The 21,067-nt window shown below is 45.6% G+C and overlaps 1 protein-coding gene across 4 annotated transcripts in view; it reads right to left on the bottom strand.

Moving 5' to 3' along the window:
* TG (thyroglobulin) overlaps positions 1-21,067 on the bottom strand; it is a 269,572-nt gene that overhangs the window by 237,007 nt on the left and 11,498 nt on the right. For all 4 annotated transcript variants that reach the window (XM_016959884.4, XM_016959885.4, XM_016959886.4 and 1 more), the window contains 9 exons: positions 17,811-17,917; positions 17,168-17,311; positions 16,781-16,966; positions 12,222-13,322; positions 11,208-11,786; positions 5,833-6,072; positions 1,981-2,118; positions 1,521-1,598; positions 857-969 (listed from right to left, as the gene is read on the bottom strand). In XM_016959884.4, the coding sequence (XP_016815373.4) occupies positions 857-969; positions 1,521-1,598; positions 1,981-2,118; positions 5,833-6,072; positions 11,208-11,786; positions 12,222-13,322; positions 16,781-16,966; positions 17,168-17,311; positions 17,811-17,917 (2,686 nt within the window). The remainder of the gene's footprint in view (positions 1-856; positions 970-1,520; positions 1,599-1,980; positions 2,119-5,832; positions 6,073-11,207; positions 11,787-12,221; positions 13,323-16,780; positions 16,967-17,167; positions 17,312-17,810; positions 17,918-21,067) is intronic.

Here is a 21,067-nt window from a genome sequence, read left to right as displayed (position 1 = left end):
TCCCACCATCGGACATTGTGGCTTCTACCTCTCCTTCTCTCTGTGTAAGCATCAGTGCCCAGGAAGGAGAAGCAGAATTGCATTCCAATGGTAGGTGCTTTCCAGCCAAGATTTAAAAACTAAACAATATTGACTAATTTCTCTATGAAACTATTCTTAAGTGGGTCCATGTTTACAGTACCAAACAATAATAAGGAAACTTTTGCTTAGTACTGTACAGTTTCATGAGTTTCAACACTGTTGTTTCATCTGCTTCTCATCAAGTCTTTGGAAGCTGAGCAGAGTGGGTGGTGGTGTTCCTACCATCCTATTTTAGAAAAAGGACACTAAGCCCAGAGATTTCCCTCACTTGGCAAGTAAGTGGTTAAGTTCTGGGCATAAATTCGTTCTCTAGGAGCTCTACATCAGTACTTCGCTGAATTATGAATTGTTACAATCACCCCGGGAGCTAGGGAGGGAAAGAAGCTGGTGTCCTCTGTGTGTGTTGAGAACCTGGGACACAGTAAGCATAGGGCCTTGGCCAAGACGCCTTTAGGAAAAACATGATAGCATGTTTTGTTTATTTTTCAAAGAGTTCTTATGAAAGATATTTCCTTGGAGTCTCAAAACAATCCTAGCATTAGCTAGGACAAAATGTGGCCTGATCTTATGATTAAACAAAACAAACTGGGACACAGAAAAGGTAAGTAAATGGCCCAAGGTCACAGAACCAGGTTCTAGCAGGCCCAGACAAACACCCAGGCTGAGAACGTCATGTGAGCTTTTAACTAAGCTGAATGTATTGAACAAAAAGAAAAACCATCTTTGACCAGCGGGGACAAGTCCCGGCTCCAATCATGTGCTTCCAGACCCTTACCTCTAGGCAGGCTGGGACGAACAGGTCTCTTGGAGATGGGTTTTCTTGGGATCTAGCCTGTTTCCAACTGGAAAGCAGCCCACTGGTTCGAGATTTCTCGCAGGTTGTCGGGCCTGTGGGAGAGAGAGGTGCTTGTAAAGGACTGGTCGTGGGAGCCAAGGGAAAGAGGGGATCCCAGGCTGACCCCAGGTTTCAGGGTCATGAGCCTGGGTGAATGCAGGTGCTCTTCATAGAGAGGTAGAATCTCTGAGGACAAAGACTCATGTGGGACATGCCAGCTTTGAGATGTCAAGTGGACTGTGGATTACACATGGCTGAGCCTCAGAAGAAGGGTTGGGGCTGCAGGTTCAGAGGTGAGGCGGTTGCTGAAACTATAGGAGTGGCTGAAACTGCCCAGCAGACATACAGAGGGGGAGAACCAGGGCTCCTTCAACAGTCTCAGCTGTTTCCTTCCACCTGCAAAGCTGGGAGCCTTCCAACTAGGAAGTGCCAAGGTCAGCGCAAGCCTGCAGGCCTGGGGACTTGGGAAATGCATCTGGCTGCACCCAGGACCTGGCTGAAGGGCTGGGCCATGGAGTCTCCAGCGGTTAGGCAATCACAGCTGACTAGACCAGTGATGCCCACCAAGGGGGGTCAGGAGGAGAACCCTGCAGGCTTCACTTACACTGTGGAATCTGCAGAGAGCGGGCAGTCAGTGAGGCAGGGATGAACCCTCCTTTCTCATCTACACACCAGCAGTGCCCTGGAAAAGAGCCAAGGGGAGAACATTCAGGAATTGCACTAGGGACTTACCCTGGAGTGTCCCATTAACAACTTTCCTTCTTCACTCATAGCAGTGCAAGCCTGGTCGCCTTCTGTCCCCAGTCTAGACCCCCAGCTGGACATTGTCCACAATCACTCTGATGCCCCCAGCAACCACCCACTTGTCTTTCAGGCTGGTAGAAGTTTCCTGCTCCTGTTACACAAGTGAGATAACTGGAGGCCCGAGAAGCTAAGGAATTTGTCACCAGCTGCTAAAGAGGAGCCTAAGAGTCCAGCTCACTTGCCTCCCAGTGTGGGGCTCTGTCCTCTAAAATAAAAAACGGGTGTCACTTGGCCACCTGATGGTGCCTATCCCTCCTTACCAGTCCCAGCGTGGCACTGCACAGGCTCCCAACTTCCAAACGCATCACACTGTGGCACGTAGGGGCCCGACCGCAGAAGGGCGGATGCTCCAGCCGAGTCGTCCGGGGAAAAGCGGCGTCTCTGATAGAAGCTTAAGGCTGGAGTCAGGGAAGGAGAAAAGCAGAATATGACCACCTGCTCTGTGTGGGCTCTGTCGCTGAGAACAACCACGTATGTCCTGGTTCCAACATAAGGAGGCCTTCTTATTTATTTATTTGACAAACATTTCAACCCACAGTATTACAAAGGCTCCTTGCACAGTAGGCAGGCACTCAACAGATTGTCCTTTAAGAATAACACTTAGGCTGAAGCTTGAAAGAATATTATAGTAGACCTCTACAATAACTTCCGTACAGAAATCAGTAGGTCAGTGAAGTGTCTTCAGGCACATGAGATAACAGTAATAATAGGTAGGCTCTATACTCGTATGTTATGCGTGAGGCACTAGCTAAATACATACCTTAATTAATTTAATCCTCACAGCAATCTGAAGAAATGTCATGTTATCACACTTAATGGATGAGAAAACTGAGACACAGATGGATTAAGCAACTTAACCAAGGGTTCACAGACAGAAAGAAGAGGGGTTGGCCTTGGAACACAGGAGGACGATCGACGTCAGCTGCCCTCATAGGTTTCCCTACCAAACTCCTACAGTTTAGTTTTTAACCCCTTTGAAACTTTGATATCCACAAAAATCGTATCAGATCTTCACAGCAGCTCCATGAAGCCAGAACTTTTACCCCAGGTGAGGACACAGAGGCTCAGTGAGGGAGGTTATACGATGAACCACTGGCCACCCCACTAATGAAACTGCATCTGTCCTCAGCTCTTGCAGTCCCCGACCCACTGGGCTTTGCACATGGCTTTCCCCACCACCAACATAGTACATAGTGTTCCCATTTATTGTGTTAGATTTGTCTCCTCCGCACTAGCATTTAAGCTCTTTGGTGCAGAGATTTGTGTTTATTTTGCATGTAGAGGAGTGTCTGGCTCACAGTAGGCACTCAAGAAATCACCGATTGGGAAAAAAGCGTGAATGAATGCATCAGGGGGAGAGGAAGAAGCAAGGGTGGGCAGTGGGTGGGACACACATCAGTTTGGTGTCGGTCTTACCAGGCCCAGTCTGATTTGCCACAACCACCACCCTCCTCCTAAGTGGCCATGAACTGTCGCCTGAGCTCTTTCTCCACTCCTGCTGGCACTTGGGGCAGGTTGGGGTTCCTCACCAGGATCCTGGAGGGAGAACGGGAATATCTGGGGCAGCACTGTTGGCAGTCACCTGCAGTTCATTGGGACAGTTCTCCCCACTCCCCACCTTTCAGAAACAGGCTTCATGGCTCCAGACGAGAGAGCTTGCAGATACAAGGATGCCACCAACTCACAGTCAGAGCCCAACTGGGGACACCAGGACCGACCTCTGAAGCAGCCCCATAAAGTGGACAGCGTTCTGGAGTCTGCCAGGCCTCCTTCTGAATCCCGGCACTGCGCCTCCTAACTGTGATCATGAGCAAGTTGCCCAACCTCTCTGAGCCTCAGTTTCCTCATCTATGGAATGGGTCTAACACTCACCTAACAAGACAACTGTGATATTTACATCAAAGGAGCTGATAGGTGTTAAACACCAAGTGCTTGCCAGACACAGTGGTGTGCATTTCCTCCCATGGCCTTCGCCACGCTCATTAGGCCCTCAGACATGGCTACCATGTTCTAGTGGCCAAAGGTACTTCGCTCTGGGCCCTCAATCCCCAGACTCTCAGGGAAAAGACCAGGCCTGGTCCTCTATGGTCCCTTCCTCTTTTCTCTACAAGCTCAGACATGCAAAGCGGAGCATGTGGCTACTTGGAGAGGAACTTCTCAGCTCGACTTCTGAAGAAAATGCCAACATGCCACTCAATGACTAATCTCAACAGCACCAGCAACATTGCCTCCCCTTTCTCGACATTTCCCTCCCTGACCAAAGTGGTCACAACTGAAGGAGCACCAATCCCACTTCTCTCTTTGATTACCTCAAATCCTATCTTTGTACAAAAATGTAAAACAACATGGTTCTTCCCAAAAGCAGAAGTCTCCCAGTCTCTGAGGAACAGAGAAAAGCAGTGCCTAGGCATAGGGTGAGGGTAGTGGACGGAAGAGAGAGAAAGAAGGGAGGAATAAAGCAATAAGGATGGTTAACCACCAGCTACTCAGCTCCTTGTAGGTGTCAGGCACTGTGCCACGCACCAGGGATATAGAAAGAATAAGACACAGTGCCTTGTTCTCCAAAAGAGATGTCTGGTGTGAGAGAGAAGCAGGAAACAAAGATGGCACACATGAGATTGTCACATGGTATTAGGAGAACAAAGATCACTGAGACCCAATCCCACGCTGGCCATAGACACCCTGGAGTGCCTGCCGGCGTGGATGGGAAGGCAGGGAGCTGCCCTCCTGCTGGAGGGATTCTCTTTGACTTGGAGCAGATGTTGTCAGGGGAGGACTGTCTTGCTGTTTGGTGACTCAAGCCCAGAAAGCTAGACAGGGAATCAGCTGAGACCATTTGACAGGGATGGGGATCCTGAGTAAGATTCAAAGACAGATTAATCATTTGTCCTTGTCAAGTTGATGTGGGGTCAGTGAGAAATCTTGGAAGGGACCTGTTCTCCTGCCAGAGCAGCTGTGAGGTTATGGAGGAAGAACAAGGGCTCTAGGATGAGGCAGAGCTAGGCACTGACCTCAGCAATACCTGGAATCTGCCTGGCAGGGAACCGGAGAGATGAACTGGAGGACCAGGTCTCTGGGCTTCCCATCCAGGCCCACTGGTTATCACTTGTGTGAATTCGGGCAAGTGACTTAACCTCAGACTCCATTTCCCCATTTGCAAAGAATTGTGGATGGTGATTATACCATCATTCTCCTGGAGCTGTCAGAGGATTAAATGTGAAGATCTGATAATCTACTTAGCACAGTAAGTGCCTGCTCAAAGGTGAAGTTAGAATATTGTTTAGCTGGTTAAGGGCTGTGACTCATGCCTGTAATCCTGGCACTTTGGGAGGCCGAGGCAGACAGATCACTTGAAGTCACGGGTTCGAGACCAGCCTGGCCAACATGGTGAAATCCTGTTTCTACTAAAAATGTGCAAATATTAGCTGCGTGTGGTGGCACACCTGTAGTCCCAGCTACTCAGGTGGCTGAGGTGGGAGGATTGCTTGAGCCCAGGAGTTCGAGGCTGTGGTGAGCTATGATTGTGCCACTGCACCCCAGCCTGGGCGACAGAGCAAGACTCCGTCTCAAAAAGAAAAAAATTGCGTATTGTTCAGCTGTTATTATAGACCAGAGGACTGCAGGCTCCCTGAGCTTATGCCTCTGTCGCATGCAGGTAGTAATTCCTGCTTTTTGGAGTTACTCTCAGGATCAGATGAGATCAATGTGTCATAGTTACTTAATATCGAGGCTTCCTCTCCCCTCCTGCTGTGTGGTGTTCCTGAATCCCTGGAAATGGAGGGAAGCTTTGGAACAGGCCGTAAGGGGTGTTTGAGCATTCACGGGCTTGGGTCCCTCGCATTTTAAGAATATTGGCTTTGTGGGAGCGGCAGGTGCCATCTGAAACCTGCCCTAGGGTAGATTCGCTGGAGAATTAAGGAGCATTTTAGAGATGTGTGCAGCATTCCAGCTTTGACTGGTGCCCCCAAACCACTTTGCCTTTTCCTTCCCAAGAACCCATCAGTCTGGGGAAGCCAAACCACAAAGTCCTAAGGATAACTGAGGAGAGACGAATTTAAGCTCCTGCTTTTCCAAAGCGATGCAGTAAGAAAGCTGAAGGGCACCACACTCACTAGACTGAGCCGCCAGGCGAATGGCGTAATCACTCCCGCGCAGAAACTGCTCCGCGAAAGCCTCCCGGGGCGGGAAGAGCGGAGGAAGGCCGAGGTCCTCATTCCTCAGCCGGATTCCCTTGGCCACCAGGAAACTCTCCCCCAGAGGGAACCTAGAACTGTTGGAAGCTGAAACAATCTCTTCCGTTTCCCTAATGAACTGCAGTACACGGAGCTTCGCTTCCTCACAGGAGCCAGGACCTAGGGGAATAAAAATAACACAGATGGACTCACTCACCACGTGGACTTCCCTCTGACTCCCATGAAGCATGTGTGCCCTCACGCACACACATACATACACCACACACACACACCACACACATACACACCACCCCCCTACACCACACACATACACACCACCCCCTCACACACAGATACACACCACACACATACCACACCACACACATACACACCAGCCCCATACTACACACATACACACCACACACCACACACATACACACACCACACCACACACATACACACCACGCCCCCACACTACACACATACATACCACAAACACACCACACACACCTATACACACCATACACACAGTATGCACACACAGATCACATACACCACACGTACACATACACACACCACCCCCGCACACACCACACACATACACACCACACACATACACACACACCACATATACACACCACACACACATACACACCACACACACTCACATACACACCACACACACCACACTCACCACACACACACCACACATACGCACAAATACACACCACACACACACCCTCCACACATATACCACACACATACATGAACACCACACACATACACCACCCACACACATACACACACCACTCAGACACATCACATACCATACACACATACCACACACACACACCACCCACATACACACCATACACACAACCACACACATACACACCACACACAGTACACACACATGCATACACACATCACACACAGTACACACACACCACACCACACACACATGCACACAGGCATACCACACACACATGCACACACGCATACCACACACACATACACCACACCACACACATACACACACACCACACACATAAACACACACACCACACTCATACACATACACACACACCTATGCACATACCACACACATAAGTGCACACACCATACACCCATATAGAAATACACAAACCCCATAAACACACACCACACACACAGACATAAACACCCACCACAGCACACACATACACACACTACACAATACACACCCACACGTGAGCACATTTTTGCCTCAGCTGTTTTCTTCGCAGCAGCTCTTTCCACAACCTGGAATGTTCCTTGTTTTGCCTCCACACTCTCATTCAGTCACCATTTGTGGAGGACCCACTGCATAAGATGAGTAATAGCTCATACTCGCTCCATGCTGGGCATCATCCTGAGCACATCTACGCAGACAATCTAATTGATGCAACAGCCCAATAAAATATTCTTATTCTCATGCTACAGATGAGAAACTGAGGCATGGAGAAGTCATATAATTTAAACGAGTTCCCAGCTAGCAAGCAGCTGATTCAGAATTTCAATCTAGACAGTCTCACTCTGGGAATAGTGATCTTGACTAGCTGTCTCTAATGAAGGATAGGCAGATGATGGATGGATGGATGGATGCATGGATAGATGGTTGGATGGATGGATGGATATCAAAAGTTGAAGGGAGGCACTGTAAGTTAGCAGAGAGTTATTCCTGTGAAGAGGAAAGACTGTGGCACTCAAAGACCTTTGTGTTCAATTTTTGGGTCATTTATTAGTTGTGCGACCAGGGATAATGCACTTAACTTCTCCGAGCTCCAGCCTCCTGATCTGCGCAATGGGAAAAATTGGGGCATCTAGTCCATGGGGTTTTGTAATAAGCCTTTTAAGTGTTGCAGTTGAAGTGCTTGGCACAGCATCTGGCACATGCTGTCCTTGGCAGTGTCACTTAGCAAAATCCACCCTCGCCAAATTTACTTCAAACATCACATTGTGAATTCAACAGTGGGGGTGTCATTGGATTCTTTTGAGAGCATGGGATCAACAGAAAACTTTGACTTCCAGAATTTGAAGTTATTGTTTTCTTGTTCAAAAGGATATTATCAAATAATTTATTCTATTAATCCCAGGGATTTTGAATCTCCGAAGCAAAAACTCACATTTAAAAACCTCAGCTTGCTCTACATTTCTTCCAGGATAAAGTGAAAATCTACAACTGGGCACAAAAGATCTTTTCAAATCTGTCCCCAGCTGGATGCAGTGGTTCATGCCTGTAATCCTAGCACTTTGGGAGGCCAAGGCAGACAGATCACTTGAGCCCAGGAGTTCAAGACCAGCCTGGACAATGTGGTAAAACCCCGTCTCTACAAGAAATGCAAAAATTAGCTGGGCGTGATGGTGCATGCTTGTAGTCCCAGCTACTTGAGAAGCTGAGGTGGGAGGATCGCTTGAGCCTGCGAGGTTGAGGCTGCAGTGAACTGAGATCATGCCACTGCACTCCAACATAGGCAACAGAGCAAGACTGTCTCAAAAAAATTATAATCTGTTCCCAATTTACTATCCGCCTCTTCTTCTTTCATTCCCTCCTGCATCCCCTCCCTTCCTACGTCTATAACCTTTCCTCCACCTCACTCACAGCTTCATTGACTCAGTGCATGCTATTTCCTCTGTCCCAAAGGGCCTGCCACATCTGCAACTGGACAAACTCCTCTTAAGATTCATCCCAGTAGTTGGGGTCAAGCTAATCTTTACCCCAATCTTCAATGAGTTAGTAGCCCCTTTCTCTGAGCGCCCTCCACCGCATTTTCCACGTACATACCTCTCTCTGTTCCACCATTGCCATTTATTACTCTCCTGATAACATCCTTGGTTTCCCCACTGGTCTCTGAGCTTCTCAGAGCAGACACCATCCTTCACCTGACTGTCTTCCCATCATACAGTACAGTACACACAGTAGGCAGTTCATAAACACATATTAAATGAAGAAAGCAAAATTTCAAACAGACCAGAGATAGCAATGCAGACTCAAACTCCTAGAGGCCTGAGCCATCACCCGTGTGGGTGATGCATGTAGGAAGTTATTGGTCCCTTCGTTACTCACTATCAATTGTATTAATCCAGCCATCACTTATTAAGTACTTCCTGTGTGCCAAGTCTAGCACTTTATATCTATTACTTTTGGTAATTCTTCCGACAAGCCTTTGAGGCAGTTATGTATTGTAACTCAGATTTTACAGATGACTCTAAGACTCAAAAGAGCCTCTCTTAGGTCACAGAGCAGTAGATGGTAGAACCGTGGTACAAGACAGCTACTGTTCTGTCCTCCAGGCCAGTCCTCCTTAAGCTTTTGGCTGCATTGAATTCCCCTGGGAATATTGTAGAAATGCAAGTTTTGATTCAATAGGTGGGGTCTGAGATACTGAATCTTTAACGAGTTCCCAAGGTGAATGCCAATGCTGCTGGACCACACTTTGAGTATCAAACCCTTTCAATTGCATACCCTTATCAACAAAAGAGTTTGAATATGCACCCCCCCCAAAAAAATGGGTATTTCTTTATAAGGCATATACACATACTACTAAAATGATACCCTACATGAAGATTTTTAGCTGTTTCAGCTGTTAAACATTTAATTGCAAAAATGAAAATATTAATAGAAATGTGAAGGGAAGATAGGAAATACTGAATAGAGATGGAAGTTCTAACATTTTCTCCCTAATGGATGATCTTGTATCCAGTCTCTTGTTACTCAATTAAAAAAAAAAAATCCAATTACTCTAAGTCTAGTTCTAACACTCTATCCAGCATTCAGACTAAGGTAAGACTAGTCACTAAAGTAATCCCAGCACTTTGGGAGGCTGTGGTGGGTGGATCACCTGAGGTCAGGAGTTCAAGACCAGCCTGGCCAACATGGTGAAACCCCGTCTCTACTAAAAGTACAAAAAAAAAAAAAATTAGCTGGGTGTGGTGGCAGGCACCTGTAATCCCAGTTACTTAAGAGGCTGAGGCAGGAGAATTACTTGAACCTGGGAGGCGGAGGTTGCAGTGAGCTGAGATCGCTCCATTGCACTCCAGCCTGGGCAACAAGATTGAAACTCAGTCTCAAAATAAAATAAAATAAAGTTACTAGGTACTTTTGGTATCAACAACTCATGCTCCTAAAATTGCATACAAATAGGACCAAATTTAGTCTTAGATAATTTAAAATTATAGGAACGTCCCCATGTAAGAGACCTGACCACTGGTATGGAGAATGATTCTACAAATACCACAAAAATAAATAAGACTTCTTATCTAACAGTCAGGCCAAGATCAATGTGTTAACCTTGAGGGTTCTATTGCTAGAACTTGACATTTGATTGGAGAATCCTTGCATTGTCATCTCTGGGCTGTTCAAAATGCCAAGGGTATTACCGTTCTCATCACATGGTACTTTCACCCGACATTTTAAAAACCCAGTTGCTGCTAAAGCCTAAAATTTGGCTAATATCAAAATAGTCTAATGGATTTTAACATTACTCAGGAAGGTCCAGACAATGTTAAACTTGCAAAGAATGAATTGAGAGATTTCACTGAACAGCTGTCATATCACCTATAATATTAGCAATGGCTGGTTAGAGAGATTTGGATTTGGTGATAACAGTGTTGAACATGTCTGGTTGTTCTTTCAAACTGCTGGCACAGCTAAGGGGGATAAGGCATTTTAACTGAAACTCGTGTCAGCTTCATTCTATTTATGGCTTGTATATCATAGCTTTCCCATAAGTCTGCCACAAAGCTGAATGTATAGACCTCAATTACCGGCTCTCCAATCAGTCCCTTAGTTAAATCCTTCCAAATCAATTAAAGCCACTTCAGGTGACACTCTCCTGAGGTCTGCATATTTAGCAGCATTCTGTGCAAGTAGCAGGTTCACTGTAATACTCATTGGTCAATTAAAAGGTACACCTAACATAGGAGCGATTACTAAGCATTAACCATAGGAGGACGAGGGCCAGGTCATCTCCACTTTTATAGCCTTCATCAGCTCTAAGATGAAGATGCTTGCACACAGAAGACATCCAGTAAAAATCTAAGACACTGATTGAAGTAATCAATTATATGAAACTTTTAAAATATACTCTATCAATCTTGCCAACACCTGACTGTGTTGATACAGGGAAGTCCCTTCCCCTCTGTGAGCCTTCGTTTTCTCAGCCATCTCTAAACTCCATTCCAGCTTTGACACTCAATACCCTCCCACTAGACATCCTTTTTTTATATGTTAAACACACATACACACACACACCACACACACACACACATTTAACTCTTCATATGCGTTAGCTCACATGTTGGGAGCTTGCTTGGCTCAGCCCGCGTTCCTTCCAGTTCTTGGCCAGCCTCATCCACACACCAGCAGTTCCGAAGATCGAAATGTGCCAAAGGAGTGCTGAAGTCTGAGTAGGAGCCCGGGTATTGGCTGAGTTGGCCATTTAAGATCTGCCAGAAGAGGTAGGGCTCCAGGAGGATATTCTCCCTGGGCTGGGGCCGTTTCCCTTCCAGTGCTGCTAGTGGGACATCTTGCAGAGAAGGGTATTGTGACAGCACCGGGAAGACATCTTGCTGGCCAGCCTCATACAGACTTTGAATAAAGAGACTGAAGTTTCCGGAAGCTGCTTCTCTGTAGCTCATGATCTTCACTAGCAGCTTGGCAGGCGTCAGATCCTTGTTCTGAGCCTCCCATCGTTGGTACAACTCGAAGACCTGCTCGGGAGGCCCATCGCATTGCACTTGTCTCCACTGCCCATCGGTGCTGCACTGTGGGATGTAGGTGTCGGAAAGGGTGGGTAGCATGCTGGAGTTAGAGAGCAGGGCCTGCACCGTCCTGAGGAAAGCTTGCTCAGCCTGTAATTGACAGGGCGTGGGGCCTGGGGAGGAACAATGAGCAGGTGTTTCAGTTTAAGAAATTTAACAAACTGGAAAGACCAAGATAAAACCACTTAACTGTCCAAACTCCGTCTAAAACCTTATATAGCCATAGAAATACCATGAAGCTTAAATTTGTAAATAATATCTAGATAGGCATTGCCCCATGACTAAATCAGCACCATTGACATCAGTTCGTGATCAGCACTGCAGAAATGTGGCAGTTCTTTAAGGCCAAACAAATCTCCCCATTTACTCCTAGGTCTGATTAACATTATCTAGGCATTCCTGGATAATTTTTAATATAAGCAGTCAATTTTGTCCTTAACTGAAGTGTAAGCATTGGCCAGGAGTAGATTTCTATTACTGTACTGCATTGGGTCAGGGCCTAAAGAGAGACTCAGGGAACCTACAGATTGAATACCCAACAGACTTACATTTCTTGGGCTTCCCTGTTGCACTTCGAGTTCCAGGAATGGCCTGACCCTCAGCATCAACACAGTAGCACTCTGAGTTGAAGCACTGGACAGGCAGGAAATGTCCCTCACTAGTACAAGCAGGGACAAACAAGGTGGAGCCAGCAGGCTGGCTGCCCATGAGGCTTTGCATGCGAGCCCTTTGCTTTTCACAGTCTGTGGGGCACCTCGGCTGTCCACCTCTGACTCTTGAGCCTGGAAGCTCTTTGCCCCAGGAATTCACACACCAGCACTCTCCGGCAAAGCATTGGACATCTTCATAGCTTCCTTCTGTCGTGCATGATGGGACAAATAGCCTTTCAGGTGTCTGCTCACAGGTCTGGGAGCTGAGTACCGTTTCCATCACTTCACCTAAATCTCTTGCCACATCTTCTGGCACAGAGATAGCATGTTGCAAGAAGAGAAGGAATTCTGGAAGCTCCAGGAGAGAAGCAAGGAATTTGAGGGCATTTTGGTTCTCTTGTAGGTTAATTTCAAAGCCAAAGCTGCCCACAGTTGGCTTATTCATAGTACCATCCTTCTTAGCAGCTTCAGGGGTTCCTGTGGAAGAATTTGAATCTAATCCCACAGAGAGTGGCTTGGCCAAATCTTCTTGTCTCCCTCCATTCAAGAAGCTTGCAAGACCAAGTTGCTGGAAAAATTGACTGAAGTTAAATGTGCCTCTTGTGCCAAGGGCTCCAGACAAGTTAAACTGGCCAACATTCACCAAAAATTTCCCTCCAAAAAGGTTTTGCTGGAGTCTCTTTGGGTTGGTGGTAAACTGAAGGGCAAGACGAGCCAGACCTCGGGAGGGAAAAATTGCTCGGATGGCTTCTTTGAGAAGATTTTCTGAGACAGAAAACTGTTGGCTCTGTCCCTCCACCATTGGGCGGAGAAGCCCAGAGTCCACAAAGAGCTCCTTGATCGTGGGTGGGCAGGATGTGGCAAATCTGGCTACTCTTGGAGAGGCCCATCTTTTCTCTGGGGAAGAGAACAGGTCGTGCTGGCTGAAGTAGCCTGAGGTCCCAAAGTAGAGTCTGGACAAGGCCTGCTGCCTTTCGGAGGCACAAGATTGGCCTTCAGCTGCATGAGACAAAGTGAAATGGGAGAAAAGGTTTTAATGTCACAAGCAATCCTGAGACAGCTCCTCAGATCCTTTAGGTAGTAAGAAGCCAGAACATTCAATCAAGGACACCTACGTTTGAAACCACTTTCTTCTCTGTGTCATTTTATTTTTTCCTTTCCCCTGATCTGCCTTTGTGGGGCCATTTTGGAAGTGTGACTTTTCCAGTTGGCATGACCACTCCCCCAGCTCTCACTAGAGGTTCATCCCTTCTAAGGCAAGTCTTGAAAATACTGGCTCACTTTCTGAAAATCTGACCTCACTTGCCAATGGTACTCAGGTGAATAGTGTCCCCCACCACACACAGACATGATGTTCATGTCTACAGGGAACCTCAGAATGTGGTCTAGAAATAGGGTCTTTGCAGATGTCACCAAGTTAAGATGATGTCATACTGGATTAGGGTGGGCTCTAAATCCAATGACTGATGTCCTTATAAGAAGGTCATGTAAATAAACAAAGATGCACACAGGGAAGAAGGCTGTGTGAAGACACAGGCACAGATTGGAGGGAGGCAGCCACAAGCCAAAGACACCAGGGATTGCCAGCAACCACCAGAAACCAGGAAGGGGCAAGGAAGAATTCTGCCATAGAACCTTCAGGGAGAGCATGGCCCTGCCCACACCTTGATTTCAGACTTCTGGCCTCCAGAACTAGGAGGGAATAAATTTCTGTTGTTTTAAACCACCTGGTTTGTGGTGACTTGTTGTGGCAGCTCTAGGAGACGAGTAGACCAACACATTCCTATGCGTATTTAATGAAATGTTGTCTTCCAGCATTCTCTCGTTGGAATTCTCAATAGACTTCAATGCTTCACTATGTGATTTTAGTGTGGCTAATTCCTCCTTGGGAGTAGTCTTTTCTAGGCTAGCTATGGTCTCCTTGAGGGCAAGAACCATATCTGAAATGCTGTTAGTGGTTCCTATTATAAGAAATATTTTCCTATATTGTAATATATATTATAATATAGGAAATATAATACTTCCTATAATATAAAACAATAATGCCTACCCAGTGTACACACTTAGAACATTCTTCTTAGCTTCTTGACCTTTCCTAGAAATTACTAATTTAACAGTGATCAGCTCAGCCAACTCTTTGCATGGTCAAGTCATTCTATCTGAACATCCTAGGCTGACTGTAGCCACATTAAGAGAGAAAAAATGTAAAATTCAAACACCAAGGGGCTGTCTCAGTTACATAGGTGGATGTAAGCAAGCTCCATTTTTCTCCATAAAATCATAACTCTTACCTTTTAACCACCACGCCCCCCCCAACTTTTAAAATATTTTTTTCCTCTTGATTCACATAAATGCCAAAAAGAAAGTTAGCCAATTTCCTTCTGTAACCAGGCAACAGAGAAAGAACTGGAAAATGTGGTGGGAGGGAAAAATTGGCAGCATCAGAGCACGTAACATCCCTCAACGAGGCCATGGCCTCTTTTAATGGATATTACAGGAAGGTATGGCAGAAATAAAGTTTACTGCTTTGCTTAGTCTTCTTCCAAATTAAGAGCTTACCCTTTCTCTTTCCATCCATTTGTTATGTAGTGTTACCAAAGCAAGGAAATTCAATTACTGTTTCCATGTGCCATTTGTTTCCACAGAAATAGGACCTGATATACCAGACAGAAAAATTGAAAATATATGATCTATCTATGCACTTGATAGAGCCATTTATGGTCTTTAATTTGGAAAGCCATAGTTCTTCATTTCCACCTGGAAGTTGGATGGCATAACATTCTCTAGGTTTTAGTAGAAATGAAATGTGATTGTAAATACCTTCAAGAAAGTGTCTCCAAATTTTCTTTTTCGACATTCTCACACTTAGCAGATAGAATATAACCACATACCATGAAGAATATTCAAAAGGTTAAGTGGGACAAACGGAATGATTTAGCAGGAATTATTGAATGAATGTTAATATATATATTGAAGCTATAAAAAACCCTGCATTGGTGTATCACTATTCCAAATCTTTTAAAATCTACCCAGCTTCCCCAAGTTGGAAGCCTAGGAATGCTCCTGGTTCTTCCCTTCCTCATCATAACATCCTTCAAAATTTCACCAGGAGGAGAAAATGGGGTCTGGCTCGAATGCCTAATAAGAGTTCTCACTGTCTCCCACTGTTTCTGCTTTAATGTTGGCCCCATACTGGGTTGAATAGTGTCCCTCAAAATTCATGCTCTTCCCAGAACCACAGAATGTGACCTTATTTGGCAGGAAGGTCATTGCAGATGGGATTAGTTAAGATGATGTCTGACTGGATCAAGTGGAGCCTTAACCCAACATGACTGGTCTCCTTGTAAGAAGAGGAGAAGACTCATAGACAGACACAGAGGGAAGATGGCCACGTGGCAATGGAGGCAAAGACTACAGTAATGCTGCCCTAAACCAAAGAATGCACAGATTGCTGGCAGCCACTACAAGCTAGGAAGAGGAAAGAAAGGATCCTCCCCTAGAGCTTTCAGAGGGAGCACGGCCCCGCTGACACCCTGATTTTGGACTTCCAACCTCCAGAACAGAGACAATACATTTCAGTTGCTCTCAGATGCCCACTTTGTGGTGATTTATTACCATAGCCCTAGAAAATTAATACAGACTCCATCAGCTCTGGAACATGGCAATGACCTTCTAATTAGCCCCGTTGCCTCCGGACTACTGCTCCTGTGAGTCTCTCCTCCAGAATTTCTTTGCCTTACGTGCAAAACCCACGATGATACTGTCCAACTTAAAACCTTTCACTGTCTTCACCTGACCTCCAGGATGAAGCCCCCAAGGCTTTGTTAGGATAACAAAGACCTCATTGTCTTACCCCTGCCTTTCTTCAGAGTCCGGAGCACCACCCTATTCATACTCCAGCAATTTTTTCTCTATCCTTCTTGCAGATTAGATGATCATTAGCATATCAATGCCTATTATTCTGTCCTTCTAATTTTGCTTCTCCTGCTCTCTCTATAGAGAACGCCTTTCCTTACTCCTCTCCTTCAGGAAACACCTTCTTAGAAGATTCTGATCAAGTATGGCCTCTTCCATGCATTCTTCCTAAATGCCTCCTTCCCATACCTGCTGCAAGATCGAATGCCCACCTCACCATGCTCCTTTAGTTATGCGCATGCTCCTGTCTCACCGCACATGGGAACTCAATTCTCTTTTATTTTTCTTCATCTATGAGCCTCCTAATATTCCCTGAGCTCCCTGAAAATGCAACGAGGTCTGACACAAGATGAGAAACATGTTGGAAGTTAATGATGATAAACTGGTTCTCAGACAGGTTGAGCTTGAAGGGCCAGAGGGGCAGAAGGGCCTTCTAGTGTTAGAAGGCAGTTGAATTAATGGGGTCCAGAGAGGTTGGTCTGGAGGACCGCCAAAGTAATATGATCCGAGGTCGAAAGAGGAAGCCCCCAGAGGAAACCCACCACAAGATGGCGGCTCCCCTTGCTGCCGGGTTCCATGCATTTCCTTCCCCTGGGCGTCCACACACCAGCAGGGCCCTTCCGTCTGGCACTGCACCGCCTGATAGTCGCCATTTCGGCGGCAGCTTGGAACATAGGGGTGACCAAAGCTGGTTGCTGTAAACCGCTCCACTTCACATTTTGTGGGGCCTAGAGGAAATCCATACAGTAAAGAAGACAGTGTCAACAATGCTTGGTGTCTTCACAGCATGCACTGCTGTTTGCTCTTAACGATTCTTTTCATCTCTGCCCTCACTTTGGTGGAGCAGCCACACACACCATAGCGACTTTGAAACCCAAGAGGCGTCCCCCTAATGGAAACACGCACATTGTTGGCAGTTTATTACTTACATCGGAATCTGCCAGAGATGACTGATTGAACTGCGAGGAACCGTCTCTGCAGTATCCGGTACAGGGTGGTTTCAGTGAAGGTGGAAGGAAGGTCCAGGCCAGCAAAAATGGTGTCATAAATTTCATCCAGTAACAACTCCAAACCTGAGCAAAGACAGCAAGACTTTCAGAGATGGTCTCATTCAGAAAGGAAGCCCTGACCTTGTTGTGCAAACAGATACTGAGAGAGACAGCCTTCACCAGCATCATTAGGCAATAAGTCTGAACAACACTTTAACAGTTTCCAAAGTCAGAGCTGCTGTGGATGGTTGTGCAGCCTGTTCATAGAAACAAAGGAGCAGTGCTTATAGAATAAGAGATTAAATCCATCCTGTGCTCCACTCGCCAATTTCGGGGCTGCATCTGCCCAGAGCGGGGCACTTCTTTCCAATGTGCACAAAGGCACTATGTGGGCCAGCAGCAGCTGCATTCACCATACTGCAAGATGACAGTTTGCTAAGGTTGTGTCCTCCTCAATGCCCACAGCAGCCTGGCAGGGGGCAGGCAGTCACTCTAGCTGTGCTTTACAAGCAATGTTATCCAGGCTTTCAGACCTGAGGAATCACACTCCCTCCCTTCAGATCACCTGAGGGGTATCACTCACCTGTCTCAGCCAGTTCCCGCCCTTGGCTGTCAGCACAGTGGCAATACCCAGACACCTCAGGGAACCTCCTCTGGAAGGAACTGAAGGTCACAAATGCATCTGGAAACCTTGGAGAGAATGAGATTTACGGTCACCATTCATAAAGGCAAGTCATCACAAGCTTTTCCTGTAGAAATAAATGTGGCCAAGTCCACGCCTAGTGAAAAGGAATGTCTACTTTCTTATCACATGACAGTCGCTTCATGCTTCCTGCAGTAAATGCATTTCCTTTACAAAGTAGTTTAACCTGGCTGGAACCAGGCTGGACCTTGTAAAATAAAGCTGTGCATAGCTGTCGTCTACTAATTAGCCGTTTTCCTCACTTATGGCATTTGACCAATTTATGCCCATGCGTTTGTCTCATAGGGCAAGGCAGAAAGCAGTCAAGGAAAATCGCATTAACTGGTTCCTTTCCTGGAATACAGCTCTCGAGACTAAAGGCCAAGTCTGCTTTACCAACATATGGTACATTGGAGATGATCTCATTTTGGGAGATCAAATGACTTCAGGCCCCTTTACGACTTTTCAAAAACTTGAAAAGAAGCCAGCTGCCACCACAGGAAATCCTTAAGAAGGAAATGTATCCAGTCCCATAGTTGAAAAAAAACACAAATCAATACAGCATCACTAACAACGGCTATCCATCTCTTTCCGTAAACTGAAGAAAGAGATTCTCTAATCACATCTGGCCTGGCAATTGTTATAACGAGCTCATCAACTGGGTTCCCTTTCTTAGAAGTAATAGAAAGGTAAGGTATAAAAAGCCATATTGAGGAGTTCTACCCCTGTGCAATGATTTAGCAACCAGAGAGGAACTGTTCATCTTTTATAACATTTAGAGATTTGTTTTCATGCCCTATATAACTATATAACTAATATATGAGGTCCAAGCATAATGTGTTTCTACCTATGTCTGAAATATATCTCCCAGCAATAAGTTAACAGAAGCAGCAGCTGTGTACAATGATAGGCCAATTGCTGTGCAATCTATTCTAGCAAAATATTGAAAAGAACCTTAATGTCCAATAGTAGAAAATTAAGACGTAAATTATAGTAAATGCCCTAAATATAATAAAATGCTATGATTGAGGACAATGCTTAAAAATTCTAGCCAAAAGGGAGTGTGTATAACATTATGTAAAAAGGTTAGATTATAAAATGCCATATACATGTATTGCAATTACAACTGTACAACTGAATCAGTATTGGAAGTCAATGTGTGGTGTAGTAATTGCTGAGAGCCTGGCTTTGAATTTCCATTCAAGTTAATAACTATTATTTAATTTGAATGGAAATGGATATGCAAAACAAAAGCTAGAAATGCACTATAGGATTATGGATGAGGTTTTTTTCCATGCTATTAATCTATTGTTCTGTGTGTGTGTGTTAAACAGAATGTTACAGTAAGCGTGTTGCATAACAAATATTAAAAACTCACTTTGCTTAGTTGCCACTAATAGGGAGGTAGGGGGTATATAATAAAAGTTCATTCATCAGAGCCTAGGATAATTCAATTTTAAAAATACTCATAATAGTATAATAATAACTTTTATTTACTGAGCACTATTTTGTAAAAGACTATCTGCAAAATGTTTTAATACACATTGATTCATTTAATCCACCTAACACTCCTAAAAGGAAGGTGGTACATTTTAATCCCCCTTTTAGAGATTAGGAAGGTGAGGTATATGGGCCACTGTCTTGAACTAGTGGTGAGAACTAGGGTTCAAACCCTGGTCTCGTCCACTACATGCTGCCTTTCTCTGCCAGTGGTGTTATTCAGTGTGTTTTTGGCTGCACCTGGCTTCTGTCCTACATCCTGCCCTGCAAGGCACGTGACTCTGTCTGACACTGCTCCATATGCCCAGCACCTCGCTCTTCCTGGCATCTCATAGATGTTGATGACACAAGTGCTGGCCCGAGGTGGGTTCTGAAACACATTCCAGCGTGAGGCACAAGTTTAAATCGTTTAAATCACTCTAGTTCCATGCTTGGCTAATTCAACCCAGAGACCCACCTCAACATCCTGGCTCATGGCAGACATGACCTCCACAGTCTTTGAGCCATCTTCATCCTACCACTTTATGGTCAGAGCCCCTCTCTGGGGGTTTCTGGTCTTATAAACTGCCCAGTACCTGGACCTACCAGTGTTTTTTGCATGGACCTCACTCTTGATATTCCTGCTTCTCGCACATTGGAGATCACCCTGTCTTCAGCTCTGGAGAGGGTCCTCCCACCCTCCCAGTAAGATCACCCTAAGGCCAGTTACTGCCATCTGGGCTCTCTAGGGCTGTTCTTTGCTGACCTCTAGGACAGACACCCTGTGCTGCCATCTTTAATCCCTTCTTGCTAATTCTGTATATAGTGAGAAGAGCTAATATGATTGTTGCTATTAATTACTATTCATAAAATAATCACAAGTGATATGTATGAACAATCAGACCAAACACTCTCCATATTTGTCTCATTTAATTCTCACAACCCTTTAAAAATCTCCACTTCCCAAATGAGAAAACTGGGATTCTGCATGGTGATGTGACTGGGTCAAGATCATCCAGCCAAGACCAGGGGCCAAGAATCCCAAGTCCATTTCCAGTGCTCTTTCAACAACAGCAGGTGGCCAAAGGGTGAGACTACCACTCCAATAGAGCACAGTCCTTTGGGGGCCCTGCCCTGCAATCACCAGTGATTTCAAGCTCTGAATCTTCCCAATTTCCTGTGTGCCCACAATTCCATTTGATACAATTTGATTTCTGTGGCTAATTTCTGAAATGATATCACCATCTATGCATTTTGGACTCCTTCTCCAAAATAATAATTAGCACCATGAAGATTGTTTAGCTGTTATTCTGCTACTGTCATTAGTGATTCACTGTCATCAGGGAACAGGGGTTCTGTCATGCTTTCAGCCTCCTCCTTATTAGATCTCCTGCCCCACATCAACCAAAAGAAGTCAAACTACTGAGACCGAACCCAAAGCCCTGATGAAAGCTGGAGAGTCAGGCTCCATCCCTAGCCTTGGGCCAGCTGGACCAAAGAATGTCCCCAAAGGAGGTGAGTTTGCGTGGGATTCTAAAGCCACGAATGGTGATTTGACCAGGAGACAACAGAGGAGTGAAGAACATATCTAGAAGGGTTGTTTGCATGCCTCCAACTTCAAGGTGGGAGACAGAACCAAGGTGTGGGCTGCAAGGAAAACTGAGATATTGGTAGTCACC

The sequence above is a fragment of the Pan troglodytes genome, chromosome 7, assembly GCF_028858775.2.
Source record: "Pan troglodytes isolate AG18354 chromosome 7, NHGRI_mPanTro3-v2.0_pri, whole genome shotgun sequence".
Lineage (NCBI taxonomy): Eukaryota > Metazoa > Chordata > Mammalia > Primates > Hominidae > Pan > Pan troglodytes.
The sequence above is the reverse complement of the archived record's forward strand: the minus strand, read 5'-3'. Positions and strand labels throughout refer to the sequence as shown.